This window comes from Pocillopora verrucosa, chromosome 9, assembly GCF_036669915.1.
Source record: "Pocillopora verrucosa isolate sample1 chromosome 9, ASM3666991v2, whole genome shotgun sequence".
In the NCBI taxonomy this organism is placed as follows: Eukaryota; Metazoa; Cnidaria; class Anthozoa; order Scleractinia; family Pocilloporidae; genus Pocillopora; species Pocillopora verrucosa.
In genome coordinates, this window is record NC_089320.1 from 1,286,610 (window position 1) to 1,308,384 (window position 21,775).

Sequence of the window (21,775 nt, forward strand, 5' to 3'; positions counted from 1 at the left end):
TTTTCTCGAGGGATTTGTTTGCTGAGCGCGCACAATAGGAATATGAAGCACGCTCGCGCAATTGAATTTGAGTGGACAAATTTACAAGCTATGTTATAAATTGCATTGTGACATAGCTAGTAAATTTGTCTAATGAAATTAAATTGCGTAAGCGTGCTTCATATTCCTATTGTGCACGCTCATGACATCAGCAAAAAAATCCCTTGAGCAAAAAAATATTTTCTTAGCAATTTTTTACTTTGGGATTTTACTATTAAAAAACTGGTTAAGATTTCGGCGGCAATTTAAGCTAAACATGGAAAGTTGCGAGCCAGCTTTTATACCATAAAAGTATATTTGAAATATTCTTTGGTGGAACCTTGCGATGCTTTCCTAGATTTGTGTCCAACTTTCTGTCACACGAAGCTAGGATGTGGCCTGTTGTAAAGTAGCCAATGAAACAGCATCTTTGTGTTTCTTTTGGATAAGAGAATTTTGTATTCAATCAGAAAATAAAGTTCATTTACACGTATGAATTCACCTGTCAGTTTTTTGACCAATCTAAGACAAGATCGTTTACAACGTAGCGAAATGTTTTCCTGAAACAAAATTATCAACGCGCTGAAGTGTAGCAGAGAGAGAAAATTAGCCCTTTTATAACATTTAAACCATCGGGTTGCAAATGTTATAAAACAATTGGTTCATACGTCAATTGTGCGTTCATCGAGATATGAAGCACTCGGGAAGTTTGGAGAACACTCAAGAAGCTAGAGTTGCTCTTGGCTACGCCTCGAGCAACTCCTACGCATTTTTCGTGCTCTCCAAACTTCCCAAGCGCTTCACATCTCGATCAACGCACGCCGCCGTATGAACCATTTGTTTAGTAGCCAGGTAATATTCCCAAGTTACAGCACAGTACCCGTCTCATCCTTTCATAAGGTAGATATTGCTAAAAGTGTTATCGCTGTAGTATTATGATTGAGTTCTTGCTTGTAAATTTTCTTTCTCTAACTTTAGAAATCAGTGGATACCCTGAAGATTTAAGAGGGTAATCTGATGAGTCATTAAGGTAAAAGCAGAGCTATAAACCATAAATAAATGGCAACTAAACTCCACATCACCAAATAGCTACTCCTATTTCGACTGCTCTTCTTGCCGCTGATATGATTAGTTCCTTACATTTTATCACATTTTAGCTAATAACTTATATAGTGGGAATTCGGGAACACTTGTTTGTTCACGCTTGACCTTAGACGTTTTAAAAACATGTTATTAACATCATGGCTAAGTTGTGGAGCCTAAAAGTGTCAAATCACAAAGAACATAACTCAAAGAAAACAGTTTTATATTGCAAATTTGAGGAGATTAAAGCCAAGGTTGGCAAATATTATTTTTACTTCTAACAATTTTAACATTATTAGCTTTGAGATCAATCAAAGAAAGACATTTTCTTTGTCGGATAAAACACACTTTTTCAGTCTCCTTTACGAGGAAAAACTTGTGATATCTACGTCGCAAACGAAATGCTCTCAATGGAAAACGTGTCGAGAACCATTTTTTTCTTTTTATGCCGGTAGCGTAAACATTGTTCAAAATGAGAATAACAGCTTTGAAATGTAGAGTAAATACGAGTAGTTATAAAGCATCTGGTTGTCGCTTAAAGAAATCCAACTTTATTCTAAATAAATGACACAAATCGAGCAATTTCAATTCACATTCTGGATTTCAAAAGATATTTATCTCCACACATTCAGTGCCATCACCATTATGACTATTTTGGGGTTTAATATAATATTTCGGTTGCTTCGTTACAATCTGCCACCGATGGCATCTCATTTCAATTTTAAAATAGCGTATGGTGCTCTGTGGTAACTGTTTCATTTACAAAATGATAAACAGAAGAAGAAAGAAACTATGATGCTGAAAAAGGAAACCTCTCTTTCATAGTAGAGTGGTGAATGTAAGGAAGAAGTTGTCATTCCTCGTTTACCCTTTTTTGAAGCTATCTGGCTTAGATGACATTAGGGCTGCTTACTAAAGGCTTAGATCACATTGAGGCTGCTCACCTAAGGCTTAAATGACATTGGGCTGCTACTAAAACACACCTCCCGGGTAAATATTTTTCCAAATGTGAGTAGGTGTAAGGGACACTATACTGTTATGAAGTAAAGGGAGCCTTTCTTTTTCGTACAACATGCTTTTATCAAGGACTGTTAATCTATTTCAAGAAATTTTACTCGAAATATTTCCCATCGTATTGGACATAGACTCTATTTTAATGACAGGCCCGTTGCTTCTTTTATTTATTTTATTTTTAATTTATTTTTTTAAGCTGATATGACAATGTGAATCTAGCGATATCGTTTACAGGTAACCTCACTCATAGTGTTTTTCATGATCATCATGCCTTTTTTTTCCTCTTTAAAATTATAAGAACACCGGCAAGGTTGTTTGGCAAATTCAAACAATTCATTATTTTATTCTTCACCTCCATATTAACAGATAAGCCTTAACTTCGCCAATCATATATTTTTTTACTGACTTTTGCCTTAAAACTGAAATTTTATTGTATAAACAATATTTTATGTCTCATTTTTATTCATAAAATCATAATTAATTTCTGCTTGTGGGTAAATAGACGTGTTTGAATATGAAATGATTAAGTTAGCAGAGTCAAAACAAGCAAATTCGATTTAACTTTTTAATTTTTTTTGTGAAGCATTGTGCCATCCAATACTGAAACATTGAATAAAAATAATACAGATTTAATCCTTATTTGCCTTAAATCTAATTGCTTTGTTATGCATGTCATTTGTTTTCTATGTGTTTGGTGTTATTAACGATTGCATCATAGAAATTTACTATCAATGGCACAATATCGATTTATTTTCGGATGACCCACAGACCTCTGTGGAGGCATGGCAGACCTAGAGAGGTCTTCCACGACCATAACATTGTTTTTAACCTGCATTACTTGCTAAAATCTTCATAGCATGTCATTGTTATTGTTCCCAGAACCTTAGGGCTGAGTTCAAACTCTTTTCTTTTTAATTAAGACTCATGGTTATAAGGAAAGAATTTGACCGCTAGAAGGGTAATCTTTTTTTTTTTTTTTTTTGGAGAGAATGATTCCATCCCATCTGTTCGAATAGCTGTTCACCAGTTTCATGACCTTCACTAAAGCTGTTGCTAGGAAGCGAAATTTAACCTGAAAATTTTTTTTCAACAGTTAAATATTAATTGCATGAAGTGTTTAAGCTATGTGATATAATTATCCCAGAGCGCAACACTCTCGCTCTGTGAGAGCAAATCGATATTCCGAAGACAGCACAAATAGGTAAATATTGCTTAAAGTTTCGTAAAGAAATAATAAAAAAACTCGCTTAGCTTGACATTTTAAGGGTGAGGTCTCGGAGATCTACCAAAGTTTAAAGCCGGAAATTTCTAAGACCATCGGGAGGGAGCTAAGTAATAGAACATATCTGCAAGAAAGGTCTATTCTGCAAAATATTTCTATTACAGAGGTTCACTTTCGTGCAGCAACAATTGTCAAACTTAGAAGAAAAACAGTTAAGGAGAGGCGAATCTATTATTAAAATGTTCGGGAGGGTATCAGCCAGGATAGGCAAATTTATCAAGCACATCTATCGATGCTTTCCGTTTTGTTTTCGTTTTCAGATCCATTCGAAGTAAAAAAGGAAATCGGTAGCGTTACCTCATAATTCATTTAAGTAGCAACCTTGTTATTAAACTAGTAATCGATGTATCAGGCTGTGTCTTCTTGCTACTCTATACCTCATGTATTTAATGCTTCTCGTTGTCTTATTTAGCTATTAAAATTCAGGATGTTGGAAAAAGCTAGCTACAAAAGACTGTCAAGTGATGTGGATACCACAAGCTCTGTCCATCCTGCAACATCTGCAAGTTGGTTATCATTATTATCCTTTTGGTGGATGAACGGCATATTTAGAATGGGGAACGAGAGACCCTTGGCACACTCTGACATACTGCCTCTTCACGAAGAAGACAAGGCCAGAGATCTGACAGAGAGCCTTCAGAAGGAATGGAACAAACACGTAAATGAACTCAACAAGAATAAAGAATGTAAAGTACAACCCAGCCTCTGGAAGTGCATCGTCAGGACCACGTCTTTAAGGAAGATTTCCTTCCTGACATGTTTTGTGCTCTTGGAGTCAGTATGTCGTGTTTTACAGCCATTATTCCTCGGTTTGCTCCTTCATTTGCTCCGTTCCTCTGAGAGAGACTACTCTTTAGCCTATGGATGCTCTTTCCTGCTAGCATTAAGCGGCTTAGCTAACGCCTGTATTCACTATACTGGGTACCAGTTAGATCTTCTAGGAATGCGACTCAGCAGTGCTATTAAGGGTCTTATATACCTTAAGGTTAGTCATTTAGACAGCAAACGAAGCTTGTAATTAATCGGTAAGACATTAACCCATCTATTTATGCATTTCTTTGGTTATTGAGTCAGTCAATCAGTCGGTTAGTCGATTAGTCAATCGGTCAATCAGTTAAGCGGCAGATGTTTGTCCGTTTGTCTTTCTGTCTTTATCTCGATCCATCTCAACTTCTAACAAGAAGTGATCATCCTTTTCAGATACCGTTGGTCAGTAAACAGACGCTTCGAAAAGTGACAAGTGGAAACGTTATCGACTTAGTTTCAACTGACGTTGAAAGAATTGAATTGGCACCCAGATGGATATTCCTTTCAACCTTCACAATACTCGAAATCACAGCTGTGATTTCCTTATTGTTTTACCTCATCAGTTGGGAAGCAATAATGGGAGTTTTCTACCTTGTGGCGGTGATTCCATTTGTCATGATTATCTCATCCCTGTGTGCTCAGCTGCGGCAGGAAACAGCCACTGTGTCCGATCATCGCATATCAATGATGATTGAACTGATATCAGGCATTCGCGCACTTAAGGCTAACGCCTTGGAGAACAGCCATAAGGATAAGATTCAAGAAGTAAGAAGGTAGGTGAGGACATTCCGCGAAATTGCATTAAGATGCAAAAAGAATATAATGTAAAATAATAGCACTGTGAAAATTACAAATAAGTAATGATTGGTTTGGTATATTCCTCAAAGAAGGGAAGTTGTCCTTCCTTCTAAAAGAACAAGAATAAAGTTCGCTTATCATTAAAATACATGTACATCTGATCGACCTTCTGCCTTACTAATCGTCAGACTGACCAGTCATTCAACTGAGTAATGGAATTACCAAACCAAAAAACCACCAGATTTCATTTTCATGACTTTGAATTTATTGTCATGAAAATAAGATTGATGCTCTAGTTTAGCTACCATGGTTTAGTAATGCGTTCACTTTCGATAACTGATTTACACTATGAGGTGCCAGTAGAAGAGAATTCCTGTTTATGTCCTTCAGGAAGGAGATCTGGATCATCCTAAAGAAGGGAGCTCTGTTATCAATTGTGGAATGTCTGCCGTTTACTGCAGGGGCTATAGCTACGTTTCTATCTGTCTTAGCTCTCAGCCTCGATGGCCATTTAATTTCACCTACCACGGCGTTTATGCTTCTGGCTTTCATTAACACACTTCGAATTACCATCACACGATTCTCTTATGCTATTACCTCAGTGTTTGAGTTGTGGATATCTTTAAAAAGAATCAGAAACTTTCTTTTGCTGAAAAATATCCCTTCAATGGGCTTGGAATCCACTGAGAAGCCTCCTGGCCACCAAGATCGTGTTCAAGGACCTAAAAACAACTTCCCAGAGCTTTATGTTCGAGGCCCCTTAAAAGCAGAAGATAAGAGTGAAGAAATAAAATCCGAAAATCAAGACTTTGATAAATACTTTTCTGTTGAAAACGATACCATTCGTAACTATAGAACTGAATCTACTCAAACCTCTTCAGGAAAGTTATTAATTGAAGGTCTTTGGTGTAAAGTTGATGAACTGGATGGGCCATATATCCTCCACGATGTCAATTTTGAGATCCCGGAGAAGAGTCTAACAGTCGTTACTGGTGAGGTGGGGAGCGGAAAATCTACACTCCTAGCTGCCATTGCAAGAGAAGTCGTTGCATCCAGTGGGAACATAACCTACTCCGGAAATGTGGCTTATGTCTCTCAAACTGCCTGGGTGTTCTCTGGAACACTCCGAGAAAATGTTTTGTTTGGGAAGCCTTTCGATGAAACAAAATACAACAGGGTGATTCAAGCTTGCACGCTAACTAACGACATAGGAAGATTTCCAAATGGTGACCTCGTATTTGTTGGAGAACACGGTGTCGTGCTGAGTGGCGGCCAGAAGGCTCGCGTTAATTTGGCTCGTGCAGTATACGCCAATGCTGACTTATATTTACTCGATGATCCTTTGAGCGCGGTTGATTCTAAAGTTGGTGATCACATATTTTTTGAGTGCATTTGCAACTTGTTAAAGAATAAAACAAGAGTACTAGTGACATATACAGAAAGGTACCTTAGGATGGTTGACCAGGTTGTGGTTCTCAACAACGGATCCGTCTCAGGAAAAGGCACTTACAGCGAATTGAAAGAAAGGGGAGTAATTATTGATTCTATAATAGATGCTAGTAGTGCCATGGAAAAAAAGACCACCACTCCTAATAAAGAATCTAACTTACGTCATAACGCAAACCGAGGCCAATTCGATAAGCCTTTGCCTGTATCCCATGAAGATACAGCAACTGGGGATATCTCCTCTTCCTTATATTGGAATTATTTTAGAGCCGGGATGCATCCATTTTTCATGATTCTTTTACTTCTTCTTTTTCTTATGACGCAAGGTAAGAGAAATATACCAGGTAACTTCCCATGATAATTTTAACCTAGAACAAGAAAAATGATCACGTAGAAAAGAACACTGAACGATATTAGAAAAAGAAAAACAGCTATCATTAACGATAAGTGGATTTTGGTGATGATCTTGTTTATGATGATGATAATAAATCCTTTTTTGATTAGCAACTTTACGAGAATTTAAACTAGCAAGCAAATCAAGTGGTTCTGCGCACTACTTATGCCATCTTTGATGTCTCCATCACGCGTGAAGCTTAGTAATACATATTCTTTGAGTGATTTGAAACTTTTCCAGATCACCTGGAGTATACATGCATACTTAAACGCTCATAGCTTTCACGTAAATAACGCCATTTGTCCACAACTCTGAATAAATGACATTTCTATAATAAGTCGTCATCATTTTTGTTCTGGAAGGCGAATAATTTTTTTTATTCATTTATTAGCTCTTCTTGTTTTACCCGACGTCTGGCTTTCTTGGTTCACTACTATTCAACCTGCATCGGAACAACAGTCATTCTCAGCACTGAGTACTTACGCTGCTCTAGTGTTCGGTGCTTTCGCTATGGCCATGATCCGTGCCGTCATATTCTTCAGTGTCTCCCTCAGATCATCTCAAAACTTGCACAGCCGGCTCGTTACCTGTTTGCTGAAAGCCCCAGTGTTATTTTTCGACACTAATCCTGCGGGACGTATATTAAACAGATGTTCCAAAGACATTGGTTGCATGGACGAGTTACTTCCCAGGACGTTTCTATCAGCCATCCAGTATTTTTTGTTTATATCCACAGCCATGCTGCTACCCTTGTTTACGAATATTTGGCTCTCCATTGTTTCGTTTTCAGCCGTGGTCATTTTTCTGTGCTTAACGTGGTATTACTTGAAGACTTCCCGTGAGCTCAAGAGGCTCGAGGCTATTTGTCGAAGTCCCGTATTATCGCACTTTTCAGAAACCATGATCGGCTTAGATACAATCCGCAGTCGAAAAAGAGAAAACGATTTCATTGGAGAGTTTTATAGGTGAGTATGATTGCATGAAGCAATTAAATTTGATGCTTTATAGCTACAGCTGATGACGGAAACTGAGTCCTTAAGCTGGAAAATAAGTATCATCGATCGCCTGCGAAAAGGAATATCCAAAACAAGAACCGGTTAATACGGTTCCCAGGAACCAAGAAGACTTTCCAAACTTATGAAAAGTTCTCATTCGCTTACAGAGTGTTCAATGTTTATTTAATTCTGACTCTGGAGAGTTTTACAGAATAAAAAATCTCTGAAAGCTGTCACTTCTCACGATTTTCTTTCACGCATCGTCGGTGGCGTTTTCTCGTAACTTTTAGCACCACTCGGAGATTTTCTACCTGAAACCGTGAATAAAGGAATATCGCTCATATTATCATAGCTTCATCGTACTACGGATTTAAATTTTCCTTTGTACATAACTGAGCCCTGAACCGTATCATGATAGCAAATGCGAAAATGCAGGGAGCTAACGGTGAAGCTTTATAAACGTCCATAAATGTCATAGAGTAACAATATTTACTCATAATTTAACATAATTACTCTTGTCTCATTTTGTTGTTTTTCTAGTTTGCTTATCTGTTTGCTTCTATAACTTACAGGCATCAAGATTTACACAATCGCGCGTTTTCCATGGTGGTAGCCGGTAATCGGTGGCTTGGTTTCCGTGCTGACGTACTTTGTGCAGTATTAACAACTGCAGTGGCTTTTGCTTCTGTTTTAGCTTCTCAAAACCCAGGTATCAATCACGAAAATTCTACAGAACTGATAATACTGACAAAGTTTATCTATTAATTTAGCTATCTATAAACATGATCATTATTATTATTATTGTTTTGATCCATTAATCTTTCTATTTATCTCAGCTTTGGCTGGTCTGGCGCTTGCCTATGTTATTGACACGGCAAAAATCTCCCAAATGGCTGTTAGACGATATGCTGATGCTGAGAACCTTATGACGTCTGTGGAGCGAGTCCTGGAGTACACGCGCCTCGACTCAGAACCTGGATACACCATCAAAACACTTCCTCCAAAACACTGGCCATATGATGGTCATGTCAGTTTTAAAAATGTTTACATGAGGTACTATCCAGGTGGACCGGTAGTACTAAAAAATTTAACTTTTGAAATCCAGCCTAGGAACAAGTTGGGAATCGTAGGTCGGACGGGAGACGGGAAGTCGTCCATTATATCAGCTCTCCTACGCATGCCTGAGGCCGAAGGGGAGATATTCATCGATGGTGTATGCATAACAGGTGTTCAACTTCAGGAATCGCGGAAATGTATCTCTGTCCTCGGCCAATCCCCTGTTCTCTTCAGTGGATCGTTCAGGAAAAACTTGGATCCCTTAGAGGAGTACTCAGATGATGAACTTTGGAGTGCTATCAAAGAGGTGAAACTCACCAGTTTGGTCGAAAATCTAGACGGTCAACTTGATCACCAACTTTTTGAGGGAGGCGAAAACTTGAGTACTGGTGAGCGACAATTAATATGCTTGGCTCGCACTTTGCTTAAGCGAAGTAAGATCGTTATTTTGGATGAGCCAACGGCGCACGTGGATCCAAATACAGAGAAAACCATCTGGTCAACTGTGCACGAGAAATTGAAAAACTCAACGGTTATTATTATTGCTCATCGTTTAGGCACTGTTAGTAACTGTGACGGTATCTTATTGTTAAGAGAAGGCCAGATTGCTGCTCAGGGCACCTTTGATGAACTCATTGGATCTCAGAAAGGGTTATGAATACAATCTTTATTTTCAATCGCAGTTATAATCCAACAAGGCCTTCAAAAGCCTTAAGTAACCTGACTGACCAACGCCAAAGTATTTAATGGAGAACAAAAATGGATTTAATGTTGATTTTTTTAAATTTATGTACCGTAATATGTATTCATATATTGTTGATTAACCTTTGGAAATCTATTACATTCTTCTTCCAATCATAGTTATATTGTTGTAGACTGAGAAATGAAAGGAACGTTAGGTTGAAATCGAGGGAAAGTCTTTCATAGAACATGTAGGTAAAATTATCAAATGATGAAAATAAAAAGGGTCATGATATATTAACTATCTAGTCACTTCCGATATGTGGATCGAGCACTTGCAAGATAGAGGGACCATGGCACTACTAGCATCTATTATAGAATCAATAATTACTCCCCTTTCTTTCAATTCGCTGTAAGTGCCTTTTCCTGAGACGGATCCGTTGTTGAGAACCACAACCTGGTCAACCATCCTAAGGTACCTTTCTGTGTATGTCACTAGGACTCTTGTTTTATTCTTTAACAAGTTGCAAATGCACTCAAAAAATATTTGATCACCAACTTTAGAATCAACCGCGCTCTAAGGATCATCGAGTAAATATAAGTCAGCATTGGCGTATACTGCACGAGCCAAATTTATTATTCGACCGGTTTCGTCTGATCACACAGACCTCATCAGGAATTTAACAAGATGAACAAAATTGAACTGCTAATATACGGAGGTTTATAGTACAAATCATGTTCAAATTAGGTGTAAACAGCTAAAAACACCCAAAAACAGCAAATGTTACGCAAACAAATTAAGAAATGTTTTTTTTATTATTATTATTTTTATTTTGGGGGTTCACGTTAAATCGTGAGCCCCAAATGCCAAATTTTGAAACGGTTATCAGTTTACATCATCAACTTAGTTGACAAAACCAAATGATCTCGTTATACTCCTCACAGACGCAGCACCACAATTTTTCTAGAAACTCAGCACCTTTATTCACCTGTTATCATTATCGCTCACCGTTTAAACACTGTCAAAAACTGCGACGGTATTTTATTGTTAAACGAGTGCCAGAGTAGTGCTACATAAACCTTTGAGTGATGCTCCATAAACCGATGAGTGATGCACTTACACAAAAAGATGCCGATTAATACGATCTTTATATTCAGGCGCCGCTTTATCCTACCTTATTCCTTGGAGTGAAGAACTTGTATAACATATCAGGGCTTAAATTTAACCATGATGAAAATCACTATCGTATCGATACACGTATCGACTGAGGATTTCTTATCTTATTTTGCGATCTGGTATCACAATATTTAGTCATATATGACTTTAGTGGTTTTTGGAAAACTGGTATTATTTTCTTTTATTCATGTTGTATTATGCAGTTGTTGTTTGACAGATGAACGCCACTAAAGGTTGAAACCGCAAGAAGGTTGTGATAGAGCATGCTACTAAACGTTTTGGAAAAGATGAAAAAATTCGAATCATTTAGGTCAGAATTTAGTCAATTGCGATGTGAATTGTATAGCTTGCGGTTTGCAGAAGATGAATACATAGTTAAATAAAATAAAATAAAAAAGAGAGAACAAGGATGTCAACTGAACCCCCAAAATTTTATAAAACGCTTTTAAAGCTACAGTTTCAGCTATGACTTTAAAGCAGTTCTTAATCTTGCGTGATTCTTGGTCCAGTCTAATCATTTTCGCCAAACCTGAAATAGAGAAAAGAAAGCGAGAAAGTGGAGAGTCATCTCAAGTTTTCTATAGGCTTCTTGATATTCTTAAATTCGATAATATTGTTAAACTGAGTACGTGCCTACTCGCACATAAGATATTGAACAAGTATTCCAGTATTCCTTTCCTGTTTTATGATTCATTCAGAACAGTTTCTAGCCTGCACAAGTATAACGCCAGATACGCCTCCAAGGGTGTTTTCATCGACCAAAAGTAAGATTCAACACAGTCAAATTTACCTTTGTATATATAGCCTCTAAATCATGGGAAACGGTACCAACAAACTGGAAACGGCTCTCTATTAATGATTTTAAAAAGCGTTATAAAAATCATGCCCTCAAATATCAGTCACAGTTCTGAATTCCCGACTAAAAGTCACTTTGTATTCATATCTATGTAAGTAATCTTAATGTAATATCGCCATTTCGTTTTCATAACACTTCTTGCCTTGTTAAGTAGTTTAATTATTATTCCTGCGTTCCTTTCTTTACTTTTAAATAAACAGCAGCCAACTGGAAAGCTTTGCTACGTTGGTTGTTGCATACTGATTCAAAAATTGTACATATAGTTATATAATCTCTATCAATTTCGTTTTTCTGTAGTTTCCTTTTTTTTTCTTTTTTTCTCCTTGTACCTTAATCGTGTGAATTAAAATATTGTCATTGTTGTCATCGTCATTGGCATTAAAAGTTCTGGACGGATATAAAGCTTCACGCTCAGCTACCTGCATTCTCCCAATTGCTATCATGGTACGGTTCTTGGCTCAGTTTATGTACAAAGGAAACTTTAATTCCGCAGCACAGTGGAGGTGTGATAACATGGGCGATATGCCTTTATTGACTGTTCTTTGTAGAAAATCTCGGAGTGGTGCTGCGAATTGAAAGTTTCGAGAAAATACTACTACCAATCCAATGACAGAAAATCGTGAGAAATGAAAGTTTTCAGTTCTGAGATTTTATAATCAGAAAAATTCCCCAGAGTCAGACTTAAGTAAATATTGAACACTCTCAAAGTGAATGACAACTTAATGGATAATTTTGGAAAATCTTGTCGGTTCCTGGAAACCGTACTGACCGGTACTTTATTTGGATATTCCTTTTCGTCGGTGATCGATGATAACTACTCTCCAGCTAGACCACTTGGTTTCCGTCATTAATTGTAGACCTGGCTCCTTAACATCATCTTAGTCAGAAAAGTTAAAACTTCCTTTTGTGTATGTATAAAGAAAGATTTCCATGCTCGTCTGATAATTTTCATTGTTGATATTCTAACACAGCAGTGTTAAACAGAAATATCGTTACATGCATTCAATATAGACCTACGTACTAATCTAGTATTAGATATAACTTTACGCACTTGGTTCCCACTAATTTGTTTGCTCCTTACGTTGTTGTCAAGCACTAAAACTCATTCAGTAGCTCTTTTAGACGTTGCTCTTTAAACGATTCTCTTATTAAAACTGAGTGACAACAGTTTTACTCTTTTTGATTGGGGAGGAGTTCAAATTTTGATGTTATGACTGCAATATCCAAGCAGCAGGTCATTTTCACCGAAGTACTATTCGGTGAAGCTTTGTAATTAAAACTACTCAGGACATGAAATCAAAAATATTAGACGAGAAAATTGCTGAACTTTATAACATCAATTTGACAGATTGAATTCTAAATACAATTTTCAGAATTATGAAAGTTCAATTTTGTCTGATATTTTGATAATGGTACCCCAAAAAAGCTTCCTCTCCGATCAAAACTCTATAATTTATGTGATTATTTTACTTATTAAGACTCCCGTATAATAGTCTTTTTCCGTAGAATCGTTTTTGTTTCTCCTGTTGACTGTTAGCCATTCGCCCTGACTACATGCTCAACCCTAAGAAAAGAGCTGGGTAATTGCAATATTTAGTAGAAGGTCATTTCATCGAGATCCTAATCAGTGAGACCCTATTATCATATTTACGCAGGAATAAAATATTAGAAATATCGGACGAGAAAATTGCCCAACCGTATAGCATCAAATCGGCGTATTCGTAACTCTAAATATAACTGTCCTTTATTTAGAAGTTCGATTTTTGGCTGACATTTCAAAATAGTCAAAACGAAAGCAGGGATATTTTGTATCACAACTTTTTTATTGCGATCTCCAAGGCTTCTTCTCTTCTAGTGTTGTTCCGTAAAATTGTTCTTGATGCAGTTTAATGTCTACCGTGCGCACTAACTTCAAGGTCAACCTCTCTATTTTTAGCCTTAGACTATTAAGAGTGCTTGAAGAAACATATTCTCGAAACCTCCATGCCTTTGTCTTGTCATCTATTGCATCGTAAAATACTACTTTTATTTACCTATTTTTGATCCTCTCCTAGTAAATTTCATGCAAAGTATGCAATGTTACGTATTGAGTTTTGGCTCTACAATATTGGCATCTCTGTGAAACCCATAAATGGAACGATGAGGGTATCACCAGAGCCATTGTCTGCCCGGAGTTAAACGGCTTCAGCCATGCAGATTAAACTTTTGTTGATCACCTGTTTCCTTCTTGGAGCCTGTACAGCCTCTAACCTGGCAGAAAAGCGGGAAGGTATTGGATCAAAATTATGAGAGCATGATTATTTTTCTCAGACCATTCCTTTTTCCACCCATTCAATGGTGTACCTTTACTAAGAACTCTTTTTTCCTTACCCAGATGCTCCTCTGAGTGAGGATACAGGTCACTTTAAGAAGCTACTTAGTTACTTTTTGAAGCATGATAAAAAATATTTTTACCAGAAAAGATAAGAATACCTATAAGAATTATCTTCAATACAGTTCTTACGAACGTGGATAAGAAAGCAACTCTGAGTCCCTTAGTACCGAGATTCTCTCCACTAAATTACCGGTCTGGTTGCATACAAATGAAAACCAGCGTATTCTACTTTGATTTTCACCTTTAATCTTTTGCCTTCTCTTTTCTTCCTAAATAGCCCAAGAAGTTGAAGATCTGAATGAAGAAGACTTCGAGACTGCCTCTGATAAATTTGACGGAGAGAATGATGAGGAACCGGAGAATGAAAATGAAGCATTTGACGAGTTAAGAGATGAAGAAAACGAAAGGGATGCAGAGGAATTAGAAGAAATGAACGATGAAGACGAAGAGACATGTAAGAGTTGATCAGTAAATTTAGTTAACAAGAAAACCGAGTTCTGTCTCCGCTTCGGAGATGAGATCCAAGTTATAATGTCAATGGGGAAAGTTTGGAATATTTCTAACCATTGCCCTCGTGAAAGAACTGTTTAGGAGTCCTGGTAATATTCCGCATTAACCAAGATTTTTTAAAGCAGGTTTTCGTTGAGAACAATTGAAAGTTGGTATTAAATTCATCACGGGAAGGAAAAAAAGTTCAACTCTCGCAAGGTTTTTATTTCAATCGCAAACAAGAATCAAGGAAAAGAATACTGCTTGCTACACTGATTATACTGAAAGGATCCATATAATGTCTGAATTTGCCTTCTAATAGGGATTACCGGGCGATTTACTTCTTTTGGAAACAGAGATCAATTACTTTCGAAAAGATGACATAATTATCAATGGAGTAAACCGTACTTTATAAACAGATGTTGTTATTTTTTGTTCCATCAGATGAAGTTTCTGAGGATCCAAGACCGGTGCCAAGAAAGTCAAGCAAGAAATATGGTAAAGCTATCCACATATCTTGATCTTTTATCTTGATCTTACATCTTGATTTATGAGCCATGAAAATATAGCATTTTATAGCTGTAACAGAAGATGGGAAATATGTGTTTGTTCATAAAATCGTACTAGAGAACGGTCAAAAGAAAACATCCGGCGCGCGCTGCAAAATGTTTGAAGGATAATAATTACAAAGCCCCTATTTTACGGGAGAATGTGCTCCTACATTTGTCCTTGAACGTTATCTGTTCTTAGAAGCTCGCAGTTTTCCTCGAGATTCTCTCTCGGAAAGTGTTCGCATCTTGAAACAGATAAATTATCTTGTTAAATTTGGAGAGAAATTTTCATGAGTGGGCCTTCTGTCTGATTATGTGATTTTTATGTTCGATAATCCATCGTTTAATATTAATGGTTCAAAGTATTTAATTTTGTAATTATTTTAGGTTATTTGTATGGGAAAGGAAAAGGCTACCGCAAATACCGTAAAGGACTCTACCAAAAAAAACCTAGGAAAAGTTACAGTAAAGGCTACCGTAAATATCGGTTCCGAAAGGGTTACTACCCCAAAAAAGGAAAGGGATACGGCTACCGCTACGCCTACCGCTACCCATACTACTCCAGAGGTCATTAAAATGGTGAGTCTTTCACAAATATCGATTAAAGATTGCTACAAGCTTGCAATCGCGCAGAAAATCGAAAACATTTTTCAATCAAGAAATGCATGTACTAGTCCTTGTTGAGTTGTCTCTCTACTACTTATAACATGCCATAGATAAGTATGCTTGTCTCAACTGGCCTCATTATTCGCTAAAGTAACTTTAGGAAGGACACTTCCTCATTTTATTTTTTCTATTTCAGGTTAGGCGAAAATGATTAGACTGGACCAAGACTCACGCAAGATTAAGAAAGTTGCTTTAGAGTCATAGCTGAAAATGTAGATTTAAAAGCGTTAAATAAATTTTTTTTTTGGCTCAGTTGACATCCTTGGTCTCTTTGTTTTTTACTTTCATTTTATTCATTTATTTATTTGTCTGCTGCAAACCGCAAGCTACACAATCCACATCGCAATTGACTAAATTCTGACATAAATGATTTGAATTTTTTCATCTTGTCCTAAACGTTTATCAGCACGCTTTATCCCTACTTTCCTGCGGTTTCAACCTTTAGTGGCATTTGTTTGTCTACAACAACCACGTAAAACAACATGAATGAAAGAAAATAAAACCAGTTTTTCAAAGACCCCTAAGGTCATGTATGATTAAACATTGTGATACCTGATCGCAAAATAAGATAAGAAATCTTCAGTCCATACAAGATTGAAACGAAACTGAACAAGACGCTTGAATTTGTTGCGAGGCTGGGGCAATGTAAATTGATTATAGTGATTTTTATCAGGGTTGAATTTAATCCCCTATATATTATGTAAGTACTTTACCCCAAGGAATAAGCTGGAATAAATCGGCGCCTGAAAAACTAAGAACGTATTAAACATCGTTTTGTATATTCTATGAGTGCATCAAAGGTGTATGGAGCACTACTCTGGCCCTTATTTAACAATAAAATACCGTAACAGCTTTTAACAGTGTTTAAACGATGAGCAATAAAAATAACAATAGAATAAAGTGGCAAATTTCCAGAAACATTGTGGTGCTGTGTCTGTGTGGAGTATAACGAGATAATTTGGCTTTATCACCTAAGTTGATTATGTGAATTGGTAACCGTAAAGAGTTTCTAAAACTGTTGTTTCGGGCGTTAGCCCTTCGTCAGAGCGAATAGATGAGTTGTGGGTTCTGTGTGTGTGTGTGTGTTAATAAGCAGGGAACATGGGAACAGAGTAATGAGAAAAGACAAATTAGTTGAATTAAGAGCGTTTATGATACCATGGGGATTAGGGGTTTATTTACAGATTATTTTAAGTACACTTCCGCATATACTGGATTTTGATTCTAAAGTATTGGCATCATCCATGAAACGCATAACTGAAGGGTTGAGGCCGTCAAGGCCATTCTCTGCCCGGAGTTACAACCGTGTAAGCCATGCAGATGAAATTTTATTGGATCCCAGTTTTCTTCTTGGAGTCTGTACCGCCCCTTACCTGCCGGAAAAGCAGGAAGGACTTTTGTCACAAATATAGGAGCATGAACTTTTTTTTTTTTTTTTTTTTTTTTTTTACTTGTTAATGCATCCTTTTCCCATCAGCACATTGGTCATAATTTTGCTAATCCAATAGGCAAAGGTCAGTTTAAGTAACATCTTCATCAATCAAATACATTTAAGGTTTGCTTTCGCTCTTACGTTTAAGACCCAGGAAAAAATCATTTTCAGCTTTATCAGAAAAGAAAATTTATAGGATATATTTTATACAGTTTCATCTCCAACGAGGACATAAAGCAATTCTAAAGTCGATTGTCTTTAGTTGATAGATAAGTGTAGTTTTAGTTGACTTGTGCATTTTTTTAATCATTTTTCTTGTAACACAGACCAAGGCGTTGAAGATGTAAGTGATGGAGAGTTTGAGACTGCTTCTGACGAATTGATGAAGATAATGATGAAAAACGGGAAAATGAAGATGGAGAATTTGACGAAATGAGTCATGAAGAAGACGGGAGTGATGCTCAAGAATGAAAGGAAATAATCGATGAAGAAGACGAGACAAGTGAAAGTTTATCACTAAATTTAGTTGACAAGAAAACTGAGTTCTGTTTCCGTTCCTTGGATAAAAAAAAGATCCAAGTTACCATGCATATTTCTTCTCGTGGGACGGAACTCGTGAAATAGTTATCAAGGTTAAGAATACAGCTCCCAAAATTACACTCAGTACACTGATGATACTGGTAATAACCATATAACTTTTTGAGTCCTAAGGCTGGAACAAACTGGGGATACTCGAGCAATTTAGCTCTCCGTCAACAGAGAACAATAAGATGGGATGCGATGACACGATTGTTTGATGAATAAATCTTGACCCTTTTTTACTTCATTATTTGATAATTTTAACCAAATGTTTTATGAAAAGCTTTCCGGAAAAAAAAATAGCCATGGCCCTTTTTATTTCATTATTTGAGAATTTTACCCATATTTTCTAGCGTTCCGTTCATTTCTCAAGCAACACCAACCATACAAAATAACACTGATAGGAAGAAGAATATAACATTCGCAGAGGGGAGAAAAGCCGGTAGGGCAAGCGACAAAAAGACCATCCCCCCCGCCCCCCTTAGCTCAAGATCTGCCATTCATTGCGGTACATAAATGAAAGAAAACATAAGGAAGGACCTCGCGTAAGTAACCGAAAGCAAAGCGACAACGAGACAACGTTTCAGAAACATTTTCATGTGCCTCAAAGTTAAGAAAAAATACAAATGAAGTTTAAGCCCTTATTTGACTTTGCTTTATATCATCTCATGGATTTGACATGGGTGTTGAGTAGCACAAAAAATTAAAGTGTCGTAACGTCATGCGTTTAAATTTTGTGTGTATATTTGAACACCTGCTAGAGTCCGTTTTGAGTTGTCAGATCGACATCTTCGGCATTATCTAATAAAAGCTGAAAAGAGATGCTTTTACGCCTCAGATACTTTAATAATTTAAATAGTCTTAATTATTCTAAACTATTTATATATTCAGTTCATTCCGCGAGTCATGGCGATAAATCGAATATAGAGATAATTAAGTTCACAACGATTTCTTTTATCAAATGTTTAATCAACTATTCAAGCCATTAGTTGGTTATTTGACTAATATCTTGTAGCATTTATTTTCTTTTTTCATTCAGAATTTCATCACAATCAGAAGAATCTTCTAACGCTTCAATATCAGCTCGATATCACATCCAAATGAGAAAGACAAAAGACTAGATAGAGTGAACCATCTTAATGATTGACCCTAATCCCCCCTTACCCTAGAAGAACACAACCAAACACACTAAGAAATGAGATACAATCAAATAAGATGAAATTAAAGAAAATAGTGCCCTTGTTGATAAATTAAACATTCAAATGGTTAGACATCTTTTCTGTAACGTTTGAATTTTCCGACTTAGTGTTTAACTTTTATTCGAAGAATTGCAAGCAAAATTTTGCAAATAGATATGTGCTTTTAACCCTTCTTATCCAGAAATTCCCTTCATGTAAATAGGCTAGCTTGATTTTAACTCCATAATATTTAGGAGAGAAGGAAGATAAATTTGGTTCTTGCCTTGGGAAAAACCAGTGAACCGTGCTATGAGAAAAAACTAAGCAAACACAGGCTGCTGAGCAGCAGGTCCATCAATGAGGAAAGATAATGGTACGTTTTATGGGTGATATTTACCACTATCTTTATTTATCAATTTATCTTTTTGTTCCTCAATCACTTTAATCAACAAAGTGACTAGAAATGACAGGATTATCGTCAAGAACGTCCGATATTCAATTTTCAGTTTAAGTAATATCGGAACGTTTGTCACTGAACGACCGATGGATGTTGACGTTAAACTCAATGCTGTACAAATATATTTAAAAAGGATCATTCTATGGTTTCCTTGATACCTTTACAGAACGTGAGAATCTATTTGGCTTTTCACATGTACTTTGCTATGGATTTTGTAGACAGATTTATTGGATTATTGCCCAATTGGGTAAAGTTTATGGACAGTGCAGCAATAAAACGCTTATCAACAAGAGAGCGATATGAACTAAGTCCGTTCACAATATGGAAATCCATATAGACACGTATTCTGGTAACAAATGATATGGTGGTCTAACTTAATTTCAATATATGATTGTAGACAGTTTTAGGAATCTTCCCAATTGTCCACTTCAGGAAGCTCTATGAGGTTTTTGCTCAATGTTGGCGCGCGTGCACCTTATGAAATCTGAAATTTAAAATATTCGAATTCCTTCATTCTCATTGCTCCTTTTTTCGTAACAAGTTCGACCTGCCCTCTCTTTTTCGTGATGGTTAAGAACGGTCCCTACTTCTAAACATTGGTTAAGGCTTTTTTTAAGGTTCATGTATCTTGCACGTCTTTGTCGCTCACAGGCTAATATTGCTGTGAGTCTAAATCTTTAAAACAATATACCAATTCTGCAAAAGACACATACATTCAGGTGAGATGAACAATATACACTGTAGTATGCTATGTCTTCAGTTAAGTATGACACGTCCCAATCGTGATAAAATTGGTTGTTCCCTGACGTATTAGAATTTGGTTTTGTTACCTTCTGCAGGCCATGTTTTAGTCTTACGAACTGATTATTTCTGTTCTTTTGTGAGCAGCTAATGTTTCTTCTTAAAAAAAACTGACTTTCAAAGACAGGTAGCCCCGATGATCTATTTAACACTTGGAGTCCATCTCAATTCTTAGGGTAACGTCACTGGAAAGCTCTTAAATCATTTGGCAATTGCTAACAGCATTGAGGTTATCCTTTCTGGAAAGCCTGATGTGATTGAATTTCGTTTTGTTATATTTAGTAGGGTATTCTCTAATCTTGCAGAATACATAAATGAAAAAAAAAATTATTTCTGTGATTTTGTGAGCGACTACTTCCTCTTCAACCAAAACATGATTTTCAGGGACAGTTTTCCCCAATGATTTATTCAGCACCTAGAGCCCATTAATTTGTTTTAGGCATCTATTCTGATAATTCTGACTTACTCACATAGAGAGAATCCTTGCAGCGCTTCCGTCTGGACTTCTATTACAATCTGATCTAATAAAAAGCAAATTTTCGAACTTCGCCGATGTAACAAGGGAAAAAACAATAGTGCATTCTAGCTCTGAAAAAAGATTCCTCAAGGTATCAGACCCCCACAAACAAAAACACCGTCATTGCTTGAGTAAAACAGATATCAGTAGAGATATGTTTCTAGTATTTACCATAAACACACCGAAGAAGACTTTAAAAAAGTCCCAAAGCTTCAAAGACAAAATTGAAGGTAGCGCGCGAAGAAATTTTCTAAATACTTTCAACGCTTTAAAGGTGTAAAAGTTTCATAAAGTCATCGTCAAGTTGAAAGATTGTCGGAACTTGCCAATATTTTGATTACAATTGAGATGAGCACGGCTGTTTCTGGATATATTTGGAGGAGTTTAAGAAGGGCAAAAAATGGTGATACTGTAAAGAGTTCGGTCTTTCTTTTTCTCAAGAAAAACAAAAATACAGGAATTAATATTGGCAAAATAGATTTTATTTTCCATACCCAACTTTAGTCTTTTGTACTGAATTTAACCTTGATTCATTAAAATTTCTTCACTCAGAGAAGTAAAAACTTCCTTTGTTTATGTAAAAAGAAAGATTTACATGCTGTTCTGATCATTTTCATTGTTGATATCCCAACACAGCAGTGATCAACAAGAATATCGTTACATGTATTCAATATTGACCTAAGTACTAATCTAGTGATAGATCTAATTTTACGCACTTGTTTTTCTCTAATTTGTTTGCTCCTTACGTTGTTGTCAAGCATTAACAATCGATCATTAGTTCTTTTAGACGTTGCTCTCTCAACAATTCTTTAATTAAAACTGATCGACAACAGTCTTGCCCTTTTTTTGATAAGGGAAGAGTTCCTATTTTGATGCTATAAGTGCAGTATCTAAGCAGCAAGACATTTTCATCGAAGTACTTCAGTTTTTGGTGAAGCTTTGCAATTGAAGCTACCCAGGACATAAAATCAAATATTTTAGACGAGAAAATTGCCGAACAACGTAACACCAATTTGTCATAGAGAATTCTAAATACAACGTTTAAGAATTTTAATACTGTACCCAGAAAAACCTTCCTCTCGTATCAAAACTCTATTTCTATTTATTCTACTCGTTGAGGCTTT

General features: G+C 36.5%; 2 protein-coding genes across 3 annotated transcripts; both read left to right on the forward strand.

Annotated features, from left to right (window-relative positions):
- The first annotated feature begins 818 nt into the window (after window positions 1–818).
- LOC131799733 (ATP-binding cassette sub-family C member 4-like) lies at window positions 819–9,865 on the forward strand. Its single transcript, XM_059117432.2, has 8 exons — window positions 819–918; window positions 997–1,048; window positions 3,810–4,382; window positions 4,598–4,977; window positions 5,393–6,774; window positions 7,234–7,807; window positions 8,410–8,546; window positions 8,674–9,865. The coding sequence occupies exons 3-8, from the start codon at window positions 3,825–3,827 to the stop codon at window positions 9,549–9,551; spliced, it is 3,909 nt and encodes a 1,302-aa protein (XP_058973415.2). The 5' UTR covers window positions 819–918; window positions 997–1,048; window positions 3,810–3,824; the 3' UTR covers window positions 9,552–9,865.
- Window positions 9,866–13,773: 3,908 nt separating this feature from the next.
- On the forward strand, window positions 13,774–15,946 carry LOC136283601 (uncharacterized). Of its 2 annotated transcripts, XM_066172684.1 has the most exons (6): window positions 13,774–13,876; window positions 13,982–14,005; window positions 14,259–14,435; window positions 14,915–14,968; window positions 15,409–15,600; window positions 15,824–15,946. In XM_066172684.1, exons 1-5 carry the CDS (start codon window positions 13,798–13,800, stop codon window positions 15,594–15,596), a joined length of 522 nt encoding a protein of 173 aa, XP_066028781.1. In that variant the 5' UTR covers window positions 13,774–13,797; the 3' UTR covers window positions 15,597–15,600; window positions 15,824–15,946. The 2 variants fall into 2 exon arrangements, with proteins under 2 accessions (XP_066028781.1, XP_066028782.1); XM_066172685.1 differs by lacking the exon at window positions 13,982–14,005 and having other exon boundaries at window positions 13,777–13,876.
- Window positions 15,947–21,775: the final 5,829 nt, after the last annotated feature.

Bases quoted from the DNA above. Each gene is read 5' to 3' on its own strand.
- LOC131799733 (XM_059117432.2), top strand. From the start codon at position 3,825: ATGTTGGAAAAAGCTAGCTACAAAAGACTGTCAAGTGATGTGGATACC. The intron at 4,383-4,597 runs GTTAGTCATTTA...CATCCTTTTCAG, and splicing joins AGGGTCTTATATACCTTAAG to ATACCGTTGGTCAGTAAACA. The intron at 8,547-8,673 runs GTATCAATCACG...TATTTATCTCAG, and splicing joins TTTAGCTTCTCAAAACCCAG to CTTTGGCTGGTCTGGCGCTT.
- LOC136283601 (XM_066172684.1), top strand. From the start codon at position 13,798: ATGCAGATTAAACTTTTGTTGATCACCTGTTTCCTTCTTGGAGCCTGT. The intron at 13,877-13,981 runs GTATTGGATCAA...TTCCTTACCCAG, and splicing joins CCTGGCAGAAAAGCGGGAAG to ATGCTCCTCTGAGTGAGGAT. The intron at 14,436-14,914 runs GTAAGAGTTGAT...TTGTTCCATCAG, and splicing joins CGATGAAGACGAAGAGACAT to ATGAAGTTTCTGAGGATCCA.